Source organism: Capra hircus, chromosome 29, assembly GCF_001704415.2.
Source record: "Capra hircus breed San Clemente chromosome 29, ASM170441v1, whole genome shotgun sequence".
Classification (NCBI taxonomy): domain Eukaryota; kingdom Metazoa; phylum Chordata; class Mammalia; order Artiodactyla; family Bovidae; genus Capra; species Capra hircus.
Window position 1 is genome coordinate 37,038,987 of NC_030836.1, and position 23,198 is coordinate 37,062,184.

General features: G+C 43.0%; 1 protein-coding gene across 1 annotated transcript; it reads right to left on the reverse strand.

The window, feature by feature from the left end:
• Positions 3,501–12,680, reverse strand: LOC102181002 (pregnancy-associated glycoprotein 1). The gene is made up of 9 exons (XM_005699669.2): positions 12,628–12,680; positions 11,376–11,526; positions 10,266–10,392; positions 10,049–10,167; positions 8,664–8,854; positions 7,624–7,740; positions 5,819–5,960; positions 5,633–5,731; positions 3,501–3,650 (listed from the first exon to the last, which is right to left on the reverse strand). The coding sequence occupies exons 1-9, from the start codon at positions 12,678–12,680 to the stop codon at positions 3,501–3,503; spliced, it is 1,149 nt and encodes a 382-aa protein (XP_005699726.1).

Consider the following 23,198-nt stretch of genomic DNA (forward strand, 5'->3'; position numbering starts at 1 on the left):
ACTCCTTCTCTGAGAGAAATGGTTATGGGGGAGAGCTCCCCGTAAAGTACTCTGGTTTTGGGGTAGATGCTCAGGAACAGGGGGTTTCCTGAGGCTTGATCACGCTTTTGCCTATGTCAATCTTCCTTCCTCACGACCTTTGCCATGGGCGGAGTTCCTCACGCTGGCTCCCAACACCCAGGTGGCAGAATAATTTATATTTGTTCCAGAGTCAGGAACCCAGAAAGCACTCTCAGGGCCACTTGTTCTTAGCAGGCACACATGCAATCGATAAGGTGGAATTATCATCTTGGTGCCCATTTTCCAGATCAGAAAACTGAGGTTAAGGGACTTGATCAAGGTCACAGAGCTAAGCATGTGAAAAGCCAAGCACAAACCCAGGGTAACAGTCCTCAAATTGTGTGTTTTTCCTCCACACCCACTGGGAGTGGTGAGTGGTGATCTCTCACCAATGCTTAGGCAGAAGCAAGCAGTTTTCAGGCTTAAATTGAAGTAAGTAAGGGAAACCACTAGACCATTCAGATATGACCTAAACAAAATGGCTGATGATTCTAAGTGGAGATGAAAGATAGATTCAAGGGATTAGGTCTGGTAGCCTGAAGAACTATGGATGGAGGTTTGTAACATTGTATGGGAAGTGGTCACCAAAACCATTGCCAAGATAAACAAATGTGAGAAGGCAAAGGGGTTGCCTGAGAAGGTCTTAAAAACATCTGAGAAAAAAAGAGAAATGAAAGGCAAAGGAGACAGGGAAAGATATACTGAATGTAACACAGACTTCCAGAGAATAGCAAGGAGAGATAAGAAAGTCTTCATAGGTGAACAGCGCAAGAATTAGAGGAAAATAATAGAATTGTAAAGAGTATAGATCTCTTCAGGAAAATTAGAGTTACCAGAGGAACACTTCATGCAAGGATGCACACAAGAAAGGACAGAAAATCAAACATCTAACAGAAGCAGATGAGATTAAGAAGAGGTGGCAAGAATGCACAGAAGAACTGAACAAAAATGGTCATAATGACCAGGATAGAGATGATGCTTGGCTCACTCATGTAAAGCCCGATATACTGGAGTATGAAGTCAAGCGGGCCTTAGGAAGCATCCCTAGAAACAATGAGAGGAGAGCTGATGGAATTCCAGCTGAGCCATTTAAAAATCCTAAAGAATGAGGCTGTAAAACTGCTGCATTCAGTATGTCAGCAAATTTGGAAAACTCAGCAGTGGCCACAGTGCTGGGAAAGGTCAGTTTTCATTCCAATCCAAAAGAAAGGCAATTCCAAAGAATGTTCAAACTATCATGCAGTTGTGCTCATCTCACTTCCTAGCAAGGTAATGCTCAAAATCCTTCAAGCTAAGCTTCAACTCTCCATGAACTGGGAACTTCCAGATATGCAAATTGGTTTGAGGAACCAGAGATCAAAATGCCAACGTCCATTGGATCATAGAGAAAGCAAGGGAATCCCAGAAAACATTCCTGTCTGCTTCACTGACCATGCTAAATTCTTTCACTGTGTGGACCAAAACAAACTGTGGAAAATTCTTAAGGAAATGGGAGTACCAGATCACCTTACCTGTCTCCTGAAAAGTCTGTATGTAGGTCAAAAAGTGGCAGTTAGAATCAGACACGGAACAACTGAAACATTTAAAACTGGGAAAGAAGCGTGACAAGGTGTACATTCTCACTCTGGTTATTTAACTTCTATACAGGATACATCATTCTATATGCTGGACTGCATAAATCCCAAGCTGGAATAAAGATTGCTGGGAGAAATATCAACATCCATAGATATGAAGTTGACACTTCCCTAATGGCAGAAAGCAAAGAAGAACTAAAGAGCTTCTTGATGAGGAGAGGAGATGCAAAAACTGGTTTAAAACTCAACATTCAAAAAACTATTTACAAGATATATTCAACATTCATGGCATCCGGTCAAACCACTTCATATCAAGTACATGAGGGAAAAGTGGAAACAGAGGCAGATTTTATTTTCTTGGGCTCCCATACCACTATGGACCTTGATTGCAGCCCCAAATTAACAGACACCTGCTCCTTGGAAGGAAGAAAGACTGTGAAAAACCTGGACAATGTATTAAGAAGGAGAGACTTACTTTGCTACTGAGGTCTCTATTGTCAAAGCTATGATTTTTTCAGTAATCATGTACAGATGCGTGATTTGGACCATAAAAGGGGGAATGGCAAAAAATTGAGCTTTTGAACTGTGGTGCTTGAGAAGATTCTTGAGAGTCCCTTATACACCAAGGAGATCAAACCAGTCAATCTGAAAGGAAATCAACCTCTGACCCCTGCTGTCTCAGCTGAGACATCTACTGAGGGCCTCCAGGTGGAAAGAATGGATGCTTCCACTGCACAAGTGCCTAACCATGGCAGCTCCAAGCAAACAGTTTGTAGCTCCACCCCTGGAGGAAGCTCAGAAAGGCTGAAGGCTCTGTGTACCCTGGGTCTCGTGATGCATGAGTTGCATCCTTCCCAACAGCATTGGAGGCCAAGGAAGAGGCATTCTGGGCCCTGGAGGAGGGGGATGGCTCAGGGATCCCCTGGAGCCACCACTTACCAAGTAGGACTCAAAAGGACAGAGCAGGCATATGTGGCATAGAGCTGGTGACTGGGGTGTGGGAACAAGAGGGAACCAGCTCTCCATGAAGCACCTCACCCAAAATCCCCTGGAGGAGAAGATTTCATTACCCCTTATAATTCCTCTGAATGAGGAGGTGGTGGAGTTGGTGTGTCATCACAAACTCTTCCATGGCCTAGACCATCTGCCAGTTGCTGTCCTTGGGGCTACCTCTCTCCAGCTTTAGTCATGTAGTTCTTGAGGAAACTGACAATTATGTGTGCTGCCAGGTCAGCGCCAAAGACCATGTAAAGCCAATCATAAGACCCCATGTCCCTGCCAGGATGGCTGATCTGGGGCTGTACATGTGATCTGAGGTGGGTCTTTCAGAGAACACCTTTGAACTCTGATGTCTTCAATCTTTTCTTTCCTTACTGGAGATGCCTTCAGGATATAAAATCCTAGGGCAGGTAGCTTGGACTTCCTCACTATGTGTAGAAGCCTTAAGGAAGAAAGTTGCCAGGCTAAGACCATCAAAGAAGAGGGAAGGGAAAGAGCAAGGGTGAGAGAGAATTGATGACTTTTGATTTTTTGGGTCCAGTCACTGAGATCTTTGTATTTGCTCTGTTTCTTGCGTCCTAGTTTCCCAGAATCATTTCAATGAGTCTCCCTGTTTCTTGAAGCCAGCTGGATTAGGGCTCCTCTCAATTTTGATTCAGACTTGGTTCTAGATCGTTCACTCCCAGACAAAAACAGAGGCACCGATTTATTTCAGCACCATTAAGAGTGAAACCCTTTATTCTTTCCTGAGAATAGGGTGTGCAGACCACCAAATACAGTTCACCAGCATCATGGGCAGGAGTGCCCAAAGGGTGAGTGAATGTGTGTTAGGATCGGCCTTACTGATTCTTGAACCACTCCCAGCATTTACACTGCCCGTGCCAGGCCAATCCTGTCATTTCCTCGATCAAAGACTGAGAAATACCGCCTCAGGAAGATGTCACCCAGGATCCAGGTCTCTGCAGATGGATTCGCTCTGTTCACTTGAAAGGGGGAATAGCACTGGTCTCTAGAATCCTGGGGGAGTCAGAGGCACACACCAGTTAGCATGAGCCGTTACCGGCGATTCCCCCCGATATCCAGACCCGACAAACTTTTTTATTTCCCTCTTTTGTTAAGTATCAAGGGGTTTTCTCAGCAGCAGGGGATATGACAGTTTATCCAAAAGAAAGAGGATCAAGTCATGAGGTTGCCATGAGGAAGGCTGTGGGGGAGGGGAGGACTGGGAGTTGGGGAAACAGAGGAATGAAAACCAACAAAGTCCTACTGTAGAGCGTAAGGAACTATATTCAATATTCAGTGATAAACCACATGAAAAAGAATGAAAAAAAGAAAAAAATAATTTTATGTGTATAACTGAGTCACATTGCTGTGCAGCACAACTTAACACAACACTGAAGATTAGCCACATTTCAATATAATTTTTTAGAAAAGAACTAGCTTGTCCATAGTTCTCCTCACTCACTGTTTACTTCCTTCTGACTCCTGCCCTTTTTTATTTTAATGTTAGTTCAAACATTTTTTTTCTTTTTTCTTTTCTTACTCCTTCTCCCCTTCTTTCATTTATTTTGAAATTTATTTAATTGGAGGCTAATTATTTTACAATATTGTATTGGTTCTGCCACACATCAACATGAATCTGCCACGAGCGTACACGTGTTCCCCATCCTGACCCCCCTCCCACCTCCCTCCCCATACCATTCCTCTGGGTCATCCCAGTGCACCAGCCCCAACATCCTGTATCAAACCTGCTCTGGTGATTCATCTCTTATATGATATTATACATGTTCTCTGCAGAGAATGCCAGTTCTCCTCTGGCATCCCCACAACCTGTACCTTATTAAAAAACTTTATTTTGTTTTGGAGTATAGCTGATATACAATACTCTGAGTTTCAGGTGAACAGTAAAGGGACTCAATCGTATTTATCCGTGCATCCTGGTCCCAAAGATACCCCTCCCATCCAGGCTGTCATATAACTGAGGAGAGTTCCCTGTGCTACACAGTAACTCATTGTTGGTTATCCATCTTAATTAGAGCAGTGCCCACAACACGTTCATGATGACTTAACTCAGGAACTCTGCAAAGCCTCCTTCAGCCCACACTCACCCTCTTTGGCCACTCCAGGCTTGGTTGTGTAATATACTCTGGTTCCCAACCCCACTGGTCAGTCCGTAGCCCTCATCACACCTAGTAAGTCCCCAGTGCCCCAGTGCAGACAGACCACCTTGAGATGCCATTTGCATGGAATCCAGCGCAGTTTTGCCTAGAACCAAGCAACCCTCCACAGGGCTTCATGAGTTTACAGTTTTAGAATTCCTGAAATTCCCTATCTTCCTCAAAGGCTTCTTTGAGCCCATCAGCCTGCCCTGAACTCTCTCAGGGAGCTGACATGAAGCCTCCACCCTGTGCCTGGGCTGAGCAGTCACTGGGCACCCTTTATTCACCTTAGTTTCCAAACTTCCCACTGAGGAGTCGGGTACCCAACTCACAAAGGAGGCACCAGGCCAGAGCAGGCGGAAGATGCAGCCGAGTACTAGGCTGACCATGTAATTTATCATCCAAACCAGGAAAACTTTGAGAAGGGAAGGGAGACTGTTAACATATGCTGAAACATCCCACTGGGACTGTCCCCAGTCATTCTCCTTGTAACATGGTCTACTTCAGGGACTGCTAAAGCTGACTTTCATGTTCATGCACCTAAAGGTTCAGATTGAATTGCAGCTCTTTGAGGACTGAGGACCTTAGTGTTCCCCTCTCCCTGACTCCCACCATGCTGGCATGATGTGGTGTCTCCACATTTATTTCAGGAAGATTAGTGTCCCAGACGGCCCTTTACTCTCAAGTAATTGATTTTCTGGCAGGCACTAGCCCAGCCACAGGGCTCAACAGCATATGCAATGGTGTACATGGCCTCCAGAGGGCGCCTCCTCCCAGCAGCAGCCCAAGGGTTCCTGCAAGCTCCAGTTAGAGAACCAACCCGCAGTATTGTCCCCTCACCTTGACGAGGTAGGCTTGAGGTGGCACTGGGTAGTTGATGCCGTTGATGGTGAAGACAATAGAGGGCAGGGCATAGACCGCAGAACATGAAACAAAGTACTGTTAGAGAGAGAGGGTGAGAGGTTGGCCCTGGAGATCCTTATTGTGTGTGGAGACAGGGAGTGACCCTGGGGCATGACCCTTCACCTCGAAACACTGTCGTGTGGCACCGATGTGCTTCTGTATGTTTTCAACCACTGTTCTTGGGCCAAGGATCAGTGCTGTCCCGGTGCCCACAAGGGCCTCACAGCCACCAGAACAAGCGATAACCTTTCTTCTCATGGAGATGCTGAGAGACAATGGAAGAAAGCGGGCATCAAGGTCACTCTGAGTCTCCCCAGAGTTGCCCCCTTCCCAACTGTCCCTAAACAGCCCTTCGTGTCTTTCTCTCTTTTCCTTTGCTCTCGACCCAACACCTTTCTTGACATCCTCGAATGCAGTACTTGAATACACCAGGATCTTTTGTACCTTGACACATGCTGGTCTTCCTTCCTAGAAAACTCCAGTCCCATTTGACTAGCAAATTTCTTCTCATCTTCCAGATTCCAGCTTAATTGTATTGTTTTCAGGAAGTCTTTCCCCTGGTGTTTATCAGTCTCCTGTCTTGGTCACTCTCTATAGACCCTTCCTCATGTCTGCTGCTGCTGCTGCTAACTCACTTCAGTCGTGTCCGACTCTGTGCGACCTCATAGAGGGCAACCCACCAGGCTCTGCTGTCCCTGGGATTTCCCAGGCAAGAGTACTGGAGTGGGTTGCAATTGCCTTCTCTTCATCACGTCTAGCATGTACCAAAGTCACAATTCACTATGTGGGCAGGTCACTTCATGTACATCTGCCTTCTTAGATGTGAAGGCAAGTTTTATTCTCCTTGCCTCCCTAAAGTGCCTGGCATAGAGTGGATGCCAAATGCTTGTCTGTTCAATGAGTGAATGAAGACTTAGAAAACAATAAGTAACTTCCAGAGAGCTGTATCTGGTGAGGAACAAATAATGGGTCTCACACAAAGTGAAGGTGGAGATTCTCAGGGGCAGCAGATTCTCATAGTAGGGGGATAGAGGGGCTCCTCTGGGAGAGGGCGTCACCCAGCACTGCTCCTACAACCAGCTCAGACCCTGAGACCCTGGCCAGGAAATACATGACTAGCCTGCAGAAACTCCAAAGGATAGGTCAGCTTTTGTCTGAGGGTATCACACAGAATCCTATCAATTATGCCTCTTGTCCTCAGGTCACTCCTAGATCCCACCTTCCTGATTCTCTGTGAGATCTTCTCAGGAAGATCCCATCTTCCTGCCCCACTGTGTGCTCAAGAACATGGGGTGTCTTTTTATTAGTTGCTTTCATGTCTTAAGATTGCAGCCAAACTCCCTCCACTGCTGCGTAGCTGCTCCCAAAGAAGACTAATTTTCCCCATTTTCTCAGGACTGTCCCTGTTTTTAAACTGACATTTACCTGTACTGAGAACTTCCTATGTCCTAGGTAGCCCTGGACAGTTGATCATCTTATCATAACTCTGTCCAGGCTGGTGAAATTCTCCCTGATCCTCTGTTCACCACACTGTAGAGTCCTCTAACCATGCTCCACACCTCAAAGGGCGGTGGGTGCAGCCCTTTCCCAGCTGAACAGACCTCTTTAGACTCTTTCAGGACCCTGGTCAGAGCCTTGCTCAGAATGCCTGGGGGTTATGAACCCATGGGTTGTTTGTGTATCTATGTGCTTGTGTGTTTGTTCGTATGTGTTTGTATGTGTCTCTGTGTGTGTTTGTGTGTCTTTGACTAGCTATGCATGTTTTGTGTCTGCTTGTGTGTTTCCATGAGTCTGTGTGTCTGTCTGTGTTGTTGTGGGTGGTGTATATGTCTGTGTGACTGTGCATCTAAGAATGCATTTGTGTGTTTCTGCCTGCGTTCGTGTACAGTAGTGGGAGCATCACTTGGGCTCAAGAGGGAGAGGCTTACCGGTCCAAGGGTACACTCCACTCGCCTGGGTGGATCAATGGTACCCAGTTGAGCTCTCCCTTGTAGTAGCGGTGGTCCACCCCACCAAACATCACCACACTACCCTCCTGCTTGTCTCTGTAGAGAGAAGAGAGGTGGGGGGATCCTTGGAGGACAGTAACAACAGCACTGTCTGAGAGCTGTGCTTGTCCACCCATCAAGGCCCTAATAAGGTCCCCATGTACAGATGCAGAAATAGCATCTAGGAAAGACTGAGATCCAGACTGTTGGCTGTTACTGGCTAATGAGTGGCACAGAGGTTAGAAGCTGAATCACCTGGCTGGGCTCCACCCACTAAGTCTTCTGAAGACTCCCTGGACCTCCAGCGACCAGAGTGCTCAGACACCCTCAGAGGACAGGGTGCTGAAGTGTTTTGGCTTTCCCCTTGTCCATCTTGTCATTTTTCAGGAAAATCAAGCCTGGAAGTTCTAAGGGTTTGGGTTCAGGTCACCCAGATTTGGCTCCACTGGCCTGTGACATCTACTGTCCAAAGGGCCCCATACTTAGAAGGGGCCCCACCTCTGCTTTCTCTGTCTTGAAATGCCTAATATTTCTTGAAAAAGGGGTCCCACACTTTTGTGTCCTAAACTTTTGTTTTTCATTGCCTCCTACAAATTGGGTAGCTGATCCTGGGCTTCAAGTGAAATGCTAATGAGGAAGGAAAGATATCCACCAGCCTTCTCCTTACTTCCTTATCAAATTCATAAGCAAATCCTAATGCCTTTTCCTTCAACTTGTTTTCTGTTGCTTTCCGTTAGCCTTCTTTCTCACTCACTCCCCTAGACCAAGTTACTGGTCTTGAGCCCAGGATCAGGGTTGTCTTCCAATAAAATTTTATTTATAAATGCCAGGGGTGAGGCCAGGTAGGGCCCTGGGGCCATATTTATGGTGGGTTAGATTATCTCTCAAGATACCTCTTTATCAAGTGTTCTACAATTTTCTTGCAACTAAAAGCATATTACACCTAATTTGGAGGAAGAGGTTGTCCATCTCAGACTTACTTGTTCAAGTAGAAGGCAAAAACAGGCTCAGAAAAGGCACCTTCATTCTTCAGCTTGTCAAAGATGGGGATGGCTCCAGAGAAGGATATGTTGGGATAGTTCAAGCCCAAGATGCCATCAAAAGGGATATCAAGCCAGGTTTCCAAAAAGATTAGACCAAACGGCTGGTCAGTACTTACAAGGTCCCCAATCTGCGGGAGAGAAGAGTGTTCCCACTTACAGATACATGAAGTGGAGCTAAGACTGGGCTGGGGTGCCTTGCCATTATATCCTCAGAGAAGAATTGAAGCTGGGCTCTGTCTTTGGTGGTCCACAGATGGTTAGAGCAAGGTGGAAGGAGAATTTGGGTTCTATTTGAGAGAGGCTGTGAATTTTAAAACACCTGCCCCTCTGAAAAACACCATGTCAGTGAGTCAAATTGGCCTGATGGCTTCTGTACAGGTGGGGCAACCAAGAGTTGGGCCAGGTCCCATTGGTGCCACCTTACAGACAAAACAAAAGCAAGATAGCCTTTTCTTTGGCATCGCTGTGACCTAATGACAGGAATGGACTGCATTCTCTGTAAGCTACTGTGGCTTCTGCATCTGTCCAGGAAGACAGAAGCCAAAAACACAATCTTGCTTGCAGGGTTCTATGAAATTATTGCCTGGGGGATTCACTTTTGGGGATATGTGTATATTTCTGTGAGTGTGTATGAGAGAGAAAGAGAGAGAAGGGAACTATTCAAATACTTTGGGGGAGGCAGACCATATGTTTATTAGACTCTCAAGGATCCTCTAGAGTGAGAAATCATTTATCAGGCCCCTTGAATTCTCAGGCTTCCAGTTTCCCACTCTGTATACCTGAAGTCCTTGCCGGCACCCAGGGCCCCCAGATCAGTTTTATCCTGTCCCCAAACACCCCACAGCAACTTCAGTCCTGAAAAGCCAGCCTATCTCCACCTTTTATCAATGTGTGACCTCAGCAAGGCCCTTGCTAGCTGCACCTCAGATTCCTCATATGTCTCATGAGCTAATCAGAGTAACTGCTGTGTGGGATTGCTGCAGGATTAAACCAGTTATCACTGGAAAGTGCCTGGAACAGTCTTTGAATATAAATTTGAGTGCTTTTATCCCTTCTTCTCGCTCACAGCAAAATGAACCTTGAACTGCTCATGGGCAGAGGAGCTGCAAGTCCACACCTCAAGCCACTCTCTGGGTTAGCTAATCGGTTTGCTCATGTGTCACCATGGGCACTGCCTCCCCAGAGACATGATCCTGTGAATAAGATGGCCAATATCTATGGGAGTTGGGTTAGGAAGGGTCCTGCCAGATGGTTCTGCATCTGTTTTGCAAGCAGTGGTCACTCTATAGCCAGTCCTGACTCAGCATTTGTTACAATGTTACCCGAACTGTGTCATGAGCAACAACTCCTCTCATTGTTCCGGAACCAAAGTAGATTCTGAAGGTGTCATTGGTAAACCGGAAGGTGGAAGACTGGTGATGTTTGAACTTATCTTGTTTACCTGCAGAAACAAGAGATGAGTGTCATCAGGTGCCAAGGTCGTAAATAGGGTGGCAAGGCCAGTGAAGGATAGTCTGGGTACAGGGTGTCTCTACTCACTACAGGGTCTCTTGGTTGGGCTGAGGCAATTGATGGAGGGCACCAACAAGTCAGATGAGCCTGTGTTAAAGACAACCTGGAATTCCTGAGGGGGTGTTCCAATGGTGATTTTACCCACGTAGAGCATCTACAGGGAGAAGGAGTGAGTGGGTTAGTGTAGAACTGGCTACCCTCTATTCCCACAGTGATGTCTCCCTCTGGGTGTCTCATATCTCTGGAGATCACTTTCTAACCACCATGCAGCTCACAGACTTTCATCACAGAGGTATCTGCATTTGATATATTTTTCCTGTACTACATTGTATGCAGGATATTCACTCTATGACCAGGCACTGAAGTGGTATCTCCTGCATGGGATCCCAGAGGCATAATCACTGCACCTCCAGGACTGCTGGGCACCCAGGGTAGTCCTGGTGCCTTCATTTGAGAACCTCTGTCCTCTCTTCAAACCCAGCCTTAGCACCCCCTTCTCCAGGAGGTCCTTCTTGATCAACCCCAGCCACTCCCTCTAAACTCAGACCACATCCAATCAACAAGCATAGGTGACCCTTTCATTTTACATGTATTTACTCTTTGTCCATCTCTCAGGCTGGCATGGACATTCTTAAAGACATTTTGAAGACAAAATAAGCCTTTTTTCTAATCTAAAAACAGTAACCACAGTGATTTTTATGGCCATACACGGAATACAGGTTCAGTAGCTTTTTGCTGTTGTCGTTCTTGCATCTGTGAAAACTGAATTCCTCTACCTGGGGATTCACAATTGCTTTGCAGTTGATTCTACCTTTTGATCAGTGACGGTTCACTCCTCATCTGTAACTAAGTGGCTCACTAAGTTTAGAAGGAACAATCTCCCTTAAACTAATGACGCATCTTTGACACAGAAATAGATATTTACCTGCCACCTGGTGATTGCTGGGCTCAGTCACAAAGACCAACAGTTGAGGATGAGAGTGCCTTATCCTCTGGTTGGGCTCCCGGTTTTCCAGGGTTTCTGCCTCCTGCAGGAACTCCAACCCCAACATCCCACCTGACACCTCTAGATGAGCCTCAGTACTGGGCAAGAGCACCAGGGGGTGCTGTGGAGCACCGTCCTCCCAAAATACTCACATCCATGATGTTTCTCAGAGGGTTAATAGTTAGATTTGAGGCACGAAAAGAAATCTGAGACAGTCTGTAAGCATGTTCCTTCAGGAAACTGTTCAGCATCTTTTTTCCACTGAGGGTGTTTCTCATGGTCTTCACTCTCCTTAGAGGTATTCTTTCACCAAGCATTTGACAAAGAAAACAAAGAAGATGCTACAGTTAGCTGTCAGTGTTAAGGTGTAACTGTCATTGTAATGGCTCTGTGTATTTTCTAATAATTTTTATGAGGGACATTATCAGAATTCTATGTATATACCATGGGAAAGACATAGATTTGAATACAGGTTATGTTCTGCAATCTTGGGTAAGCCATATGACCATATGGTGTCTCAGTGTCCCCTTCGGTAAAACGATGGCTGTAACAATACAACCCCTCCAAATAGAATATCTTGGGGATAAGTGAAGTGATGGATATAAGGTACCTGATAAATAGGAAGTCTCAACAAAGACAGCCATTAGCATTGCTGTTGCCATCCCACTCTAACCTTCTCACAGAAGCTCAGGAAAGAGTTAGAAGGGGTACTCTTATCCTTTTTTTTTACAAGGGAGCAATTTGAAATACAAGAGGTTTCTGAGTTGGAAGTGGTCACACTGGTTGTCAGATATAACACACTGTTTATAAAACAGTGTATCTTTTTCCACATTGAAAGAGAAGAGAGAGTTGAAAGAAGAATCCAAAATATAGGGAACAAGTAAGGCAAACTCAGAGGCTGAAAAAGGAAGGGTCAAATGAAAAATAAAACAAAATAACACAGAGAGACATACTCCCAGTGTGTCCCCAGACATACTCCCACACTCCCAGTGACTTCCAAAGAGATAGAGAGATAAATGACAGTGATACAGAGACGCAGACATAGGCATATACACACTAAAGTAGACAGGGAAAAAAGAGGACATGTTGAATAAAATGTAGAAAAGTGCTATTCCACAGGACCACATTGACATCTGCATAGACTGTGCACTGAACAGTTGCAAGGAGTTGCATTTTGAATAGGTCATGACATGACTGGACCCCAAGTTGTGCAACCCAAATCTACACCAAGACCTTGGGATCCACAGTTCCTACAGCAAGTTACTATTCAATAAGTAACAGTGGAACTTTAAGACTCTTAGGGAAATATTCCATTCCCTTCTAAACCTGATGGGTGGAAGAATAAGCAGATGAAAGGAAAATCCGAAAAAGGAATATGATGTGACTTACAGTCCTCATACTTACTTCACTATGCATTCTGAAAAGGCCACCAGCCCAAGGAGCACAAGCCACTTCATGCTTCTTTCCTGGCTCCAAGTACTCAGGGAAGTTTGAGTTCTTATCATGTAGTGGTGACCAGGAGCCTCTAGTTATATATGCACTGACCTACCCTAGTTTTCCCCTTTAGGCCACTAAAAAGATCTGAAAAAAATCACAAAGCTCTTGATAAAATCTTTACCTTCATCAGTGTCCTTGGCGAGTGGACTTTGAAGCTTCTCACAATACAAAGAATTGAACTGTAATCTCTTCCTAGAATCTTGGCTGGAAAACCAACCTGATCTGCATGGACATCTAAGAAGACAGAGATCCTTGCCAACTTGGAGAAAAAACTGCTAAGACCATCATGAAATGGGTACTAGGGGCCATGCTAGACATTCTTGGTTTCATGTCATCTTCCTAGCCACTTCATGCGATGTCCATTGCTGTCTGCATTAGAGAGGAGATTGCTAGGAGGGTAAGCTGTCAAATGGCAAAGTGAAGACTTCAGGGACAGCCCAGGGACATATAACTGGCTTTAGGTAGGGGGTCTAATGGCAGACATCAGGGGCACCTATGATGCCAGTCTGCATCAAAGATTTAGGGCAGAGCAGTACGTCAATTACATGGTTTCAGTATGGGAAGAAATGTCCTATGCATCCACAAGATATTTTATATCATCCAAAACATGTACAAGGAAGAACTGTGTGCTAGGTTCTGGGTTAAAGGCTTCAAAGTCAAAGTTGATCAAGACAAAAGTAGTCTTTATCTTAAGAGGGCTAGCAGTCTAGTTCTCACAAACTAATGTCCCCAGGAGTCAGGAGATATGATACTAGGACTAGGTGGCTATGTTGGACCCTGGGCAGCACAGGCTTTACCACTGGGAGCAGCCTTTCCTTCACTTCACCAATGCTGTAAAGCACGCCAGTTGGCCATGTTTTCAAGAGAATCAGAAGTTTGGATATTTATGTACAATGTACTGCTTTTAATGTTAGCAACTACCTTTTTTTTTTTTCCCAGAGAAAACAGTGGGAATGAAATCTCCACAACAATGTGCTGGAATCAGCCTTCAGTCTCTGCAGGCTTTTGTTTCTGGCCTAGAGTTGGAAGTGCAGTGGGGACAGAGAGGAATTTAATTCATATTAGTTGATTTGAAAAGAGACTGAATGCATACTAAACACGCTGACTCATTGGGAAAGACCCTGATATAGGGAAGATTGAAGGCAGGAGGAGAAGCAGAAAACAGAGGATGAGATGGTTGGATGGCATCACCAAATCAATGGACATGAGCTTGAGCAAGAACTGGAAGTTGGTGATGGATAGGGAAGCCTGGCATGATGCAGTCAATGGCATTGCAAAGAGACGGACACAACTGAAGGACTGAACTGAACTGAACAAATTGAGAACAAAGACTAATAAATCTAATTGAATCAGGTTGTTGACTAGCTACCTATAACAACACATTATTTAAGTGGCTTTAAAATTCAGACTTATGACTCTACATTCAGAGTGGAATATCTTCTAAGGAAAAACAAAAATCCTGCCCATCAAAAACAAAACCAAAGAAAATCAAAACAAAAAACCGGAAAGAAATCTGAAAGTATATTAAACAACTTCAGTTCAGTTCAGTTGCTCATTCGTGTCCAACTCTTTGTGAACCCATGCATGGCAGCATGCAAGGCCTCCCTGTCCATCACCAACTCCTGGAGTCCACACACACTCGTGTCCATTGAGTTGGTGATGCCATTGAACCATCTCATCCTCTGTCATCCCCTTCTTCTCCTGCCCTCAATCTTTTCCAACATTAAGGTCTTTTCATTTTTATAAAAATATAAATTTATTTATTTTCATTGGAGGCTAATTACTTTACAATATTGTATTGGTTTTGCCATACATCAACATGAATCCACCATGGGTGTACACGTGTTCCCCCTCCTGAATCCCCCTTCCACCTCCCTCCCTGTACCATTCCTCTGGGTCATCCCAGTGCACCAGTCCCAAGCATCCTGTATCATGCATCCACCCTCAACTAGCAATTCGTTTCATATATGATATTATACATGTTTCAATGCCATTCTCCCAAGTCATCCCACCCTCGCCCTCTCCCACAGAGTTCAAAAGACTGTTCTATAGATCTGTGTTTCTTTTGCTGTCTCGGGTGACTGCAGCCATGAAATTAAAAGATGATTGCTCCTTGGAAGAAAAGTTATGACCAACCTAGATAGCATATTCAAAAGCAGAGACATTAATTTGCCGACTAAGGTCCGTCTAGTCAAGGCTATGGTTTTTCCAGTAGTCATGTATGGATGTGAGAGTTGGACTGTGAGGAAGGCTGAGCACCAAAGAAATGATGCTTTTGAACTCTGGTGTTGGAGAAGACTCTTGAGAGTCCCTTGGACTGCAAGGAGATCCAACCAGTCTATTCTGAAGGAGATCAGCCCTGGGATTTCTTTGGAAGGAATGATGCTAAAGCTGAAACTCCAGTACTTTGGCCACCTCATGCAAAGAGTTGACTCATTGGAAAAGACTCTGATGCTGGGAGGGATTGGGGGCAGGAGGAGAAGGGGACAACAAAGAATGAGATGGCTGGTGGCATCACTGGCTTGATGGACGTGAGTCTTGAGTGAACTCCAGGAGTTGGTGATGGACAGGAAGGGCTGGCGTGCTGCAATTCATGGGGTTGCAAAGAGTTGGACATGACTGAGTGACTGAACTGAAATGAACTGATAGAGAGTTATCATTAGCATCTTTCTAAATTCCATTTATATGCATTAGTATACTGTATTGGTGTTTTTCTTTCTGGCTTACTTCACTCTGTATAATAGGCTCCAGTTTCATCCATCTCATTAGAACTGATTCAAATGTATTCTTTTTAATGGCCAAGTAATACCTCATTTTGTATATGTACCATTGCTTTCTTATCCATTCGTCTGTTGATGGACATCTAGGTTGCTTCCATGTCTTGGGTATTATAAACAGTGCTGCGATGAACATTAGGGTATATGTGTCTCTTCCAATTCTGGTTTCCTCAGCGTGTATGCCCAGCAGTGGGATTGCGGGGTCATAAGGCAGTTCTATTCCCAGTTTTTTATGGAATCTCCACACTGTTCTCCATAATGGCTGTATTAGTTTGCATTCCCACCGACAGCGTAAGAGGGTTCCCTTTTCTCCACTCCTTCTCCAGCATTTATTGCTGGTAGACTTTTGGATCACAGCCATTCTGACTGGCATGAAATAGTACCTCATTGTGGTTTTGATTTGCATTTCTCTGATAATGAGTGATGTTGACAATGTTTTCCTGTGTTTGTTAGCCATCTGTATGTCTTCTTTGGGGAAATGTCTGTTTAGTTCTCTGTACCATTTTTTGATTGGGCTGTTTATTTTTCTGGAATTGAGTTGCAGGAGTTGCTTGTATTTTTTTGAGATAGGTTCTTTGTCAGTTTCTTCATTTGCTATTATTTTCTCCCATTCTGAAGGCTGTCTTTTCACCTTGCTTATAGTTTCCTTTCTTGTGTAGAAGCTTTGAATTTTGATTAGGTCCCATTTTTTAATTTTTCCTTTTATTTCCAGTATTCTGGGAGGTGGATCATAGAGGATCCTGCTGTGATTTATGTCGGAGAGTGTTTTGCCTATGTTCTCCTCTAGGAGTTTTATAATTTCTTGTCTTACATTTAGATCATTAGTTCATTTCGAATTTATTTTTGTGTATGGTGTTAGAAAGTGTTCTAGTTTCATTCTAGACAACAAACGGTTCACCTGGTTCCCCAGCACCACTTGTTAAGGAGATTGTCTTTTCTTCATTGTATATTCTTGCTTCCTTTGTCAAAGGTAAGGTGTCCATAAATGGGTGGATTTATCTCTAGGCTTTCTATTTTTTTCCATGGATCTATATTTCTGTCTTCGTGCCAGTACCATACTGTCTTGATGACTGTGGCTTTGTAGTAGAGCCTGAAGTCATGCAGGTTGATTCCTAGAGTTCCACTCTTCTTTCTCAAGATTGCTTTGGCTATTTGAAGTTTTTTGTATTTCCATGCAAATTGTGAAATTATTTGTTCTAGCTCTGTGAAAAATACTGTTGGTAGCTTGATAGGGATTGCATTGAATCTATAGATTTCTTTGAGTAGTATAATCATTTTCACTCTATTGATTTTTCTGATCTATGATCGTGGTATATTTCTCCATCTATTTGTGTCCTCTTTGATTTCTTTCACCAGTGTTTTATAGTTTTCTATATATAGGTCTTTAGTTTCTTTAGATAGATATATTCCTAAGTGTTTTATTCTTTTCTTTGCAATGGTGAATGGAATTGTTTCCTTAGTTTCTCTTTCTATTTTCTCATTGTTAATCTATAGGAATGAAGGGATTTCTGTGTGTTGATTTTATATCCTGCAACTTTACTATATTCATTGATTAGCTCTAGTAATTTTCTGGTCGAGTCTTTAGGGTTTTCTGTATAGAGGATCATGTCATCTGCAAACAGTGAGAGTTTTACTTCTTTTGGAATTTGGATTCCTTTTATATCTTTTTCTGCTCTGTTTGCTGTGTCCCAAACTTCCAAAACTATGTTGAATAGTAGTGATGAAAGTGTCTTGTTCCTGATTTTGGGGGAAATGTTTTCAATTTTTCACCATTGAGGATAATGTTTGCTGTAGGTTTGTCATATATAGTTTCTATTATGTTGAGGTATTTCCTTCTATTCCTCCTTTCTGGATAGTTTTTTTTTTTTTAATCATAAATGGATGTTGAATTTTTTCAAAGGCTTTCTCTGCATCTATTGAGATATTCATATGGCTTTTATTTTTCAATTTGTTAACGTGGTGTATTACATTGATTGATTTGTGGATATTGAAGAATCCTTGCATCCCTGGAATAAAGCCCACTTGGTTATGTGTATGATCTTTTTAATATGTTGTTGGATTCTGATTGCTAGAAGTTTGTTAAGGATTTTTGCATGTATGTTCATCAGTGACATTGGCCTATAGTTTTCTTTTTTTCTGTGGCATCTTTGTCAGGTTTTGGTATTAGGGTGATGGTCGCCTCATAGAATGAGTTTGGAAGTTTACCTTCCCCTGAGATTTTCTGGAAGAGTTTGAGTAGAATAGGTGTTAGCTCTTCACTAAATTTTTGATAGAATTCAGCTGTGAAGCCTTTTGGACCTGAGTTTTGTTTGCTGGAAGATTTCTGACTACAGTTTCAATTTCCATGCTTGTGATAAGTCTGTTAAGATTTTCTATTTCTTCCTGGTTCAGTTTTGGAAAGTTGTACTTTTCTAAGAATTTGTCCATTTCTTCCACGTTGTCCATTTTATTGGCATATAATTGCTGATAGTAGTCTCTTATGATCCTTTGTATTTTCTGTTGTGATCTCACCATTTTCATTTCTAATTTTATTGATTTGATTTTTCTCCTTTTGTTTCTTGATGAGTCTGGCTAATGGTTTGACAATTTTATTTATCCTCTCAAAGAACCAGTTTTTGGCTATGTTGATTTTTGCTATGGTCTCTTTTGTTTCTTTTTCATTTATTTCTGCCCACATTTTGAAGATTTCTTTCCTTCTACTAACACTGGGGTTCTTCATTCTTCCTTTGCTAGTTACTTTAGGTGTAGAGTTAGGTTATTTATTTGACTTTTTTCTTATTTCTTGAGGTATGCCTGTAGTGCTATGAACCTTCCCCTTAGCACTGCTCTTACAGTGTCCCACAGGTTTTGGGTTGTTTTGTTTTCATTTTGATTCATTTCTATGCATATTTTGATTTCATTTTTTATTTCTTCTGTGATTTGTTGGTTATTCAGCAGCGTGTTGTTCAGCCTGCATATGTTGGAACTTTAAATAATATTCCTCCTGTAATTGAGATGTAATTTTGCTGCCTTGTGGTCAGAAAAGATGTTTGGAATGATTTCAATTTTCTTTGAATTTACCAAGGCTAGATATGGCTCAGGATGTGATCTATCCTGGAGAAGGTTCCGTGTGCACTTAAGAAAAAGGTGAAATTCATTATTTTGGGATGAAATGTCCTATAGATATCAATTAGGTCTAACTGGTCTATTGTATCATTTAAAATTTGTGTTTCCTTGTTAATTTTCTGTTTCGTTTATCTATCCATAGGTGTGAGTGAAGTATTAACATCTCCCACTATTATTGTGTTATTGTTAATTTCCCCTTTCATACTTGTTAGCGTTTGTCTTACATATTGCGGTGCTCCTATGTTGGGTACCTTTATATTTATAATTGTTATATCTTCTTCTTGGATTGATATTTTGATCATTATGTAGTGTCCTTCTTTGTCTCTTTTCACAGCCTTTGTTTTAAAGTCTATTTTATCTGATATGAGTATTGCTACTCCTGCTTTCTTTTGGTATCTATTTGCATGGAATATCTTTTTCCACTCCTTCACTTTCAGTCTGTATGTGTCCCTTGTTTTGAGGTGGGTCTCTTGTAGACAACATATATAGGTGTCTTATTTTTGTATCCATTCAGCCAGTCTTTGTCTTTTGGTTGGGGCATTCAACCCATTTATGTTTAAGGTAATTATTGATAAGTATGATCAGGTTAGTTGGCTCATTGGAAAAGACTTTGATGTTGGGAGGGATTGGGGGCAGGAGAAGAAGGGGACAACAGAGGATGAGATGGCTGGATGGCATCACTGACTCGATGGATATCGAGTCTGAGTGAACTCCGGGAGTTGGTGATGGACAGGGAGGCCTGGCTTGCTGAGATTCATGGGGTCACAAAGAGTCGGACACGACTGAGCGACTGAACTGAACTGAACTGATGATCCCGTTGACATTTACTTTATTGTTTTGAGTTCAAATTTATACACACTTTTTGTGTTTCCTGTCTAGAGGAGATCCTTTAGCATTTGTTGGAGAGCTGGTTTGGTGGCATTGAATTCTCTCAGCTTTTGCTTTTCTGTAAAGCTTTTGATTTCTCCTTCATATTTGAATGAGATCCTTGCTGGGACCATAATCTGGGGTGTAGGTTATTTTCTTTCATCACTTTAAGTCTGTCCTGCCATTCCCTCCTGGCCTGAAGAGTTTCTATTGAAAGATGAGCTGTTAGCCTTTTGGGAATCCCCTTGTGTGTTATTTGTTGTTTTTCCCTTGTTGTTTTTAATATTTGTTCTTTGTGTTTGGTCTTTGTTAATTAGATTAATATGTGTCTTGAGGTGTTTCACCTTGGGTTTATCCTGTTTGGAATGCTCTGTGTTTCTTGGAATTGGGTGATTATTTCCTTCCCCATTTTAGGGAACTTTTCAACTATTATCTCCTCAAGTATTTTCTCATGGTCTTTCTTCTTGTCTTCTTCTTCTGAGACACCTATGATTCTAATTTTCTTTTAATTCGTTTTTCTTTTTTTCCTCTCTGATTTATTTGTTTCTACCATTCTATCTTCTACTTCAGTAATCCTATCTTCTGCCTCTGTTATTCTACTATTTGTTCCCTCCAGCATGTTTTTGATCTTATTTATTGCATTATTCATTATATATTGACTCTTTTTTATTTCTCCTAGGTCCTTGTTAACCTGTTCTTACATCTTCTCAATCCTTGTCTCCAGGCTGTTTATCTGTGATTCCGTTTTGATTTCAAGATTTTGGATCATTTTCACTATCATTATTCAGAATTCTTTATCAGGTTGATTCCCTGTCTCTTCCTGTTTTCTGTGGTTTGGTGGGCATTTATCCTATTCCTTTACCTGCTGGGTATTCTTCTGTCTTTTCATCTTGTTTATATTGCTGTGTTTGGGGTGGCCTTTCTGCATTCTGGAAGTTTGTGGAGTTCTCTTTATTGTGGAATTTCTTCAGTTTTGGGGGGGAGTTGTATGTGTGGCTTGTCAAGGTTTCCTGGTTAGTGAAGCTTGTGTTGGTGTTCTGGTGAGTGAAGCTGGACTTCTTCTCTCTGGAGTGCAATGAAGTGTCCAGTAATGTGTTATGAGATGTTAGTGGGTTTGGAGTGACTTTGGGCAGCCTGTATATTGAATCTAAGGGCTGTGCTCCTGTATTGCTGGAGAATTTGCATGGTATGTCTTTCTCTGGAACTTGTTGGCCCTTGGGTGGTGCTTGGTTTCAGTGTAGGTATGAAGGTACTTGATGAGCTCCTGTCGATTAATGTTCCCTGCAGTCAGGAGTTCTCTGGTGCTCTCAGGATTTGACTTAAGCCTCCTGCTTCTGATTTTCAGTCTTATTTGTACAGTAGCCTCAAGACTTCTCTCTCTGTACAGCATAACTTAGATGTTAGGTTAAAGTTGGAAAGGTTAAAGGTTAAAGATGAAAAGGTTAAAGATGAAGAGTTTCTCTACAGTGAGGGACATTCAGAGAGGTTCACAGAGTTACATGGAGAAGAGAAGAGGGAGGAGGGAGTTAGAGGTGACCCGAATGAGATGAGATGGAATCAAAAGAGAAGAGAGCAAGCTAGCCAGTAATCACTTCCTTATATATGCCCCACAGTCTGGAACACTCAGAGATGTTCACAGAGTTATACAGAGAAGAGAAGAGGGAGGAAGGAGACAGAGGTGGCCAGGAGAATAAAAGGGAGGAATCAAAAGGAGAGAGACAAATCCAGCCAGTAATCAGTTCCCTGGACTGGAAGAAACACAAGCTGGAATCAAAATTGCCAGGAGAAATATCAATAACCTCAGATATGCAGACGACAACACCCTTATGGCAGAAAGTGAAGAGGACCTAAAAAGCCTCTTGATGAAAGTGAAAGAGGAGAGTGAAAAAGTTGGCTTAAAGCTCAACATTCAGAAAATGAAGATCATGGCATCAGGTCCCATCACTTCATGGGAAATAGATGGGGAAACTGTGGAAACAGTGACAAACTTTATTTTTCTGGGTTCCAAAATCACTGCAGATAGTGACTGCAGCCATGAAATTAAAAGACACTTACTCCTTGGAAGAAAAGTTATGACCAACCTAGACAGTATATTCAAAAGCAGAGACATTACTTTGCCGACTAAGGTCCATCTAGTCAAGGCTATGGTTTTTCCAGTAGTCATGTATGGATGTGAGAGTTGGACTGTGAAGAAGGCTGAGCACCAAAGAATTGATGCTTTTGAAGTGTGGTGTTGGAGAAGACTCTTGAGAGTCCCTTGGACTGCAAGGAGATCCAACCAGTCTATTCTGAAGGAGATCAGCTCTGGGATTTCTTTGGAAGGAATGATGCTAAAGCTGAAGCCCCAGTACTTTGGCCACCTCATGCGAAGAGTTGAGTCATTGGAAAAGACTCAGATGCTGGGAGGGATTGGGGGCAGGAGGAGAAGGGGGCAACAGAGGATGAGATGGCTGGATGGCATCACTGACTCAATGGACGTGAGTCTGATTGAACTCCAGTTGTTGGTGATGGACAGGGAGGCCTGGCATGCTACGATTCATGGGGTCACAAAGAGTCAGACACCACTGAACTGAACTGAACTGAACTGAACCAGTTCCCTAAATGTTCTCCACCATCCAGAACACACAAAGAGATTCACAGAGTTTGATAGAGAAGCGCAGTGAGAGAGAAGAGACAGAGGCGACCTGGTGGAGAAAAAGGAGAGTCCAAAGGGCAAGAGAAGTCAAGCTAGTAATCTCGCTCCCAAGTAAAAATGGGCACTGAAAATTGGGCTCTTAAAGTTACAAAATTGATAACAAATACCAAAAAGCAAAGATTAAAAATCTAGAGTAGAGGTTGGATTTTCAAAAATACAATATGAAAGAAAAGAAAAGAAAGTCACAAAAATTACTGTATATATATATGTATATATGAAGTTTGTTTTAAAAGATAGGATCTCTCTCTTGCTTTTTTTTGCATAGTAATCGTAGGTTATAAAAATGAAAATTGAAGCAATAAAGGACTTAAACATTAAAAAGATTTAAAAAATAAAGAATGATAGTAAAAATAGTAAAAATGTATCTAGGACTTTCTCTGGTGTTCTTGTAGGCAGTTTATGATCATTTCATTTTCAGATAGTTCCTTGGTCCGGCTTATATTTCTCAAGATCTATAGGCCCATTCCTATGTAGTTGGTACTAACTACAGGGTTTAAATCTATTGCACCTGTCACTTCCAAGGCAGTTCCCTCTGTTTTAGCTTCTTCTGTTTGCTGGTCTCTTCAGAGTCTAATTTCCACCCTGATTCAAGTGGGTGGTGGTGGACACTTTTTTAGGCTCACTCGTTCAGTCGCGCTGTGGGGCGGAAGGGATGCTGCTAACAAATAACACTGGCATGTGCTCACAGTGTCTCAGCCACACTGGGCCTGCCCCCGCTCATGGCACGTGTGCCCTCCCTGCCCACACTGTTCATGCTCTAGGTTGCTCCGAGGGGAACCATCTGAGGCCGGCCCTGGGCTGCATGCACCTCCCAGGTCTAAGCCGCTCAGGTTCAGGCACTGCAGTTGTCCTCAGAGGCACAGACTCGATTGGCCTGCGTTTTGTGCCCTTCCCAGGTCCGAGCAGTCAGGTGATGAGGTGTTTGGGGAGCACGGTTGCTGTGACTTATTGCCTCCTCCCATTCCTGCCGCTCAGTTTTCTGGGTGTACAACTGGTGCATCTTTCTCAGGCAGATGTTGACCATCCAGAATCCC

Excerpts from the sequence above, each read along its gene's own strand:
- LOC102181002 (XM_005699669.2), bottom strand. The coding sequence starts at position 12,680 with ATGAAGTGGCTTGTGCTCCTTGGGCTGGTGGCCTTTTCAGAATGCATA. Across the intron at positions 10,393-11,375 it reads CTCTGAGAAACATCATGGAT|ATGCTCTACGTGGGTAAAAT; the intron begins GTGAGTATTTTG and ends TTCTCCCTGTAG. Across the intron at positions 7,741-8,663 it reads TTTGCCTTCTACTTGAACAA|AGACAAGCAGGAGGGTAGTG; the intron begins GTAAGTCTGAGA and ends TTCTCTCTACAG.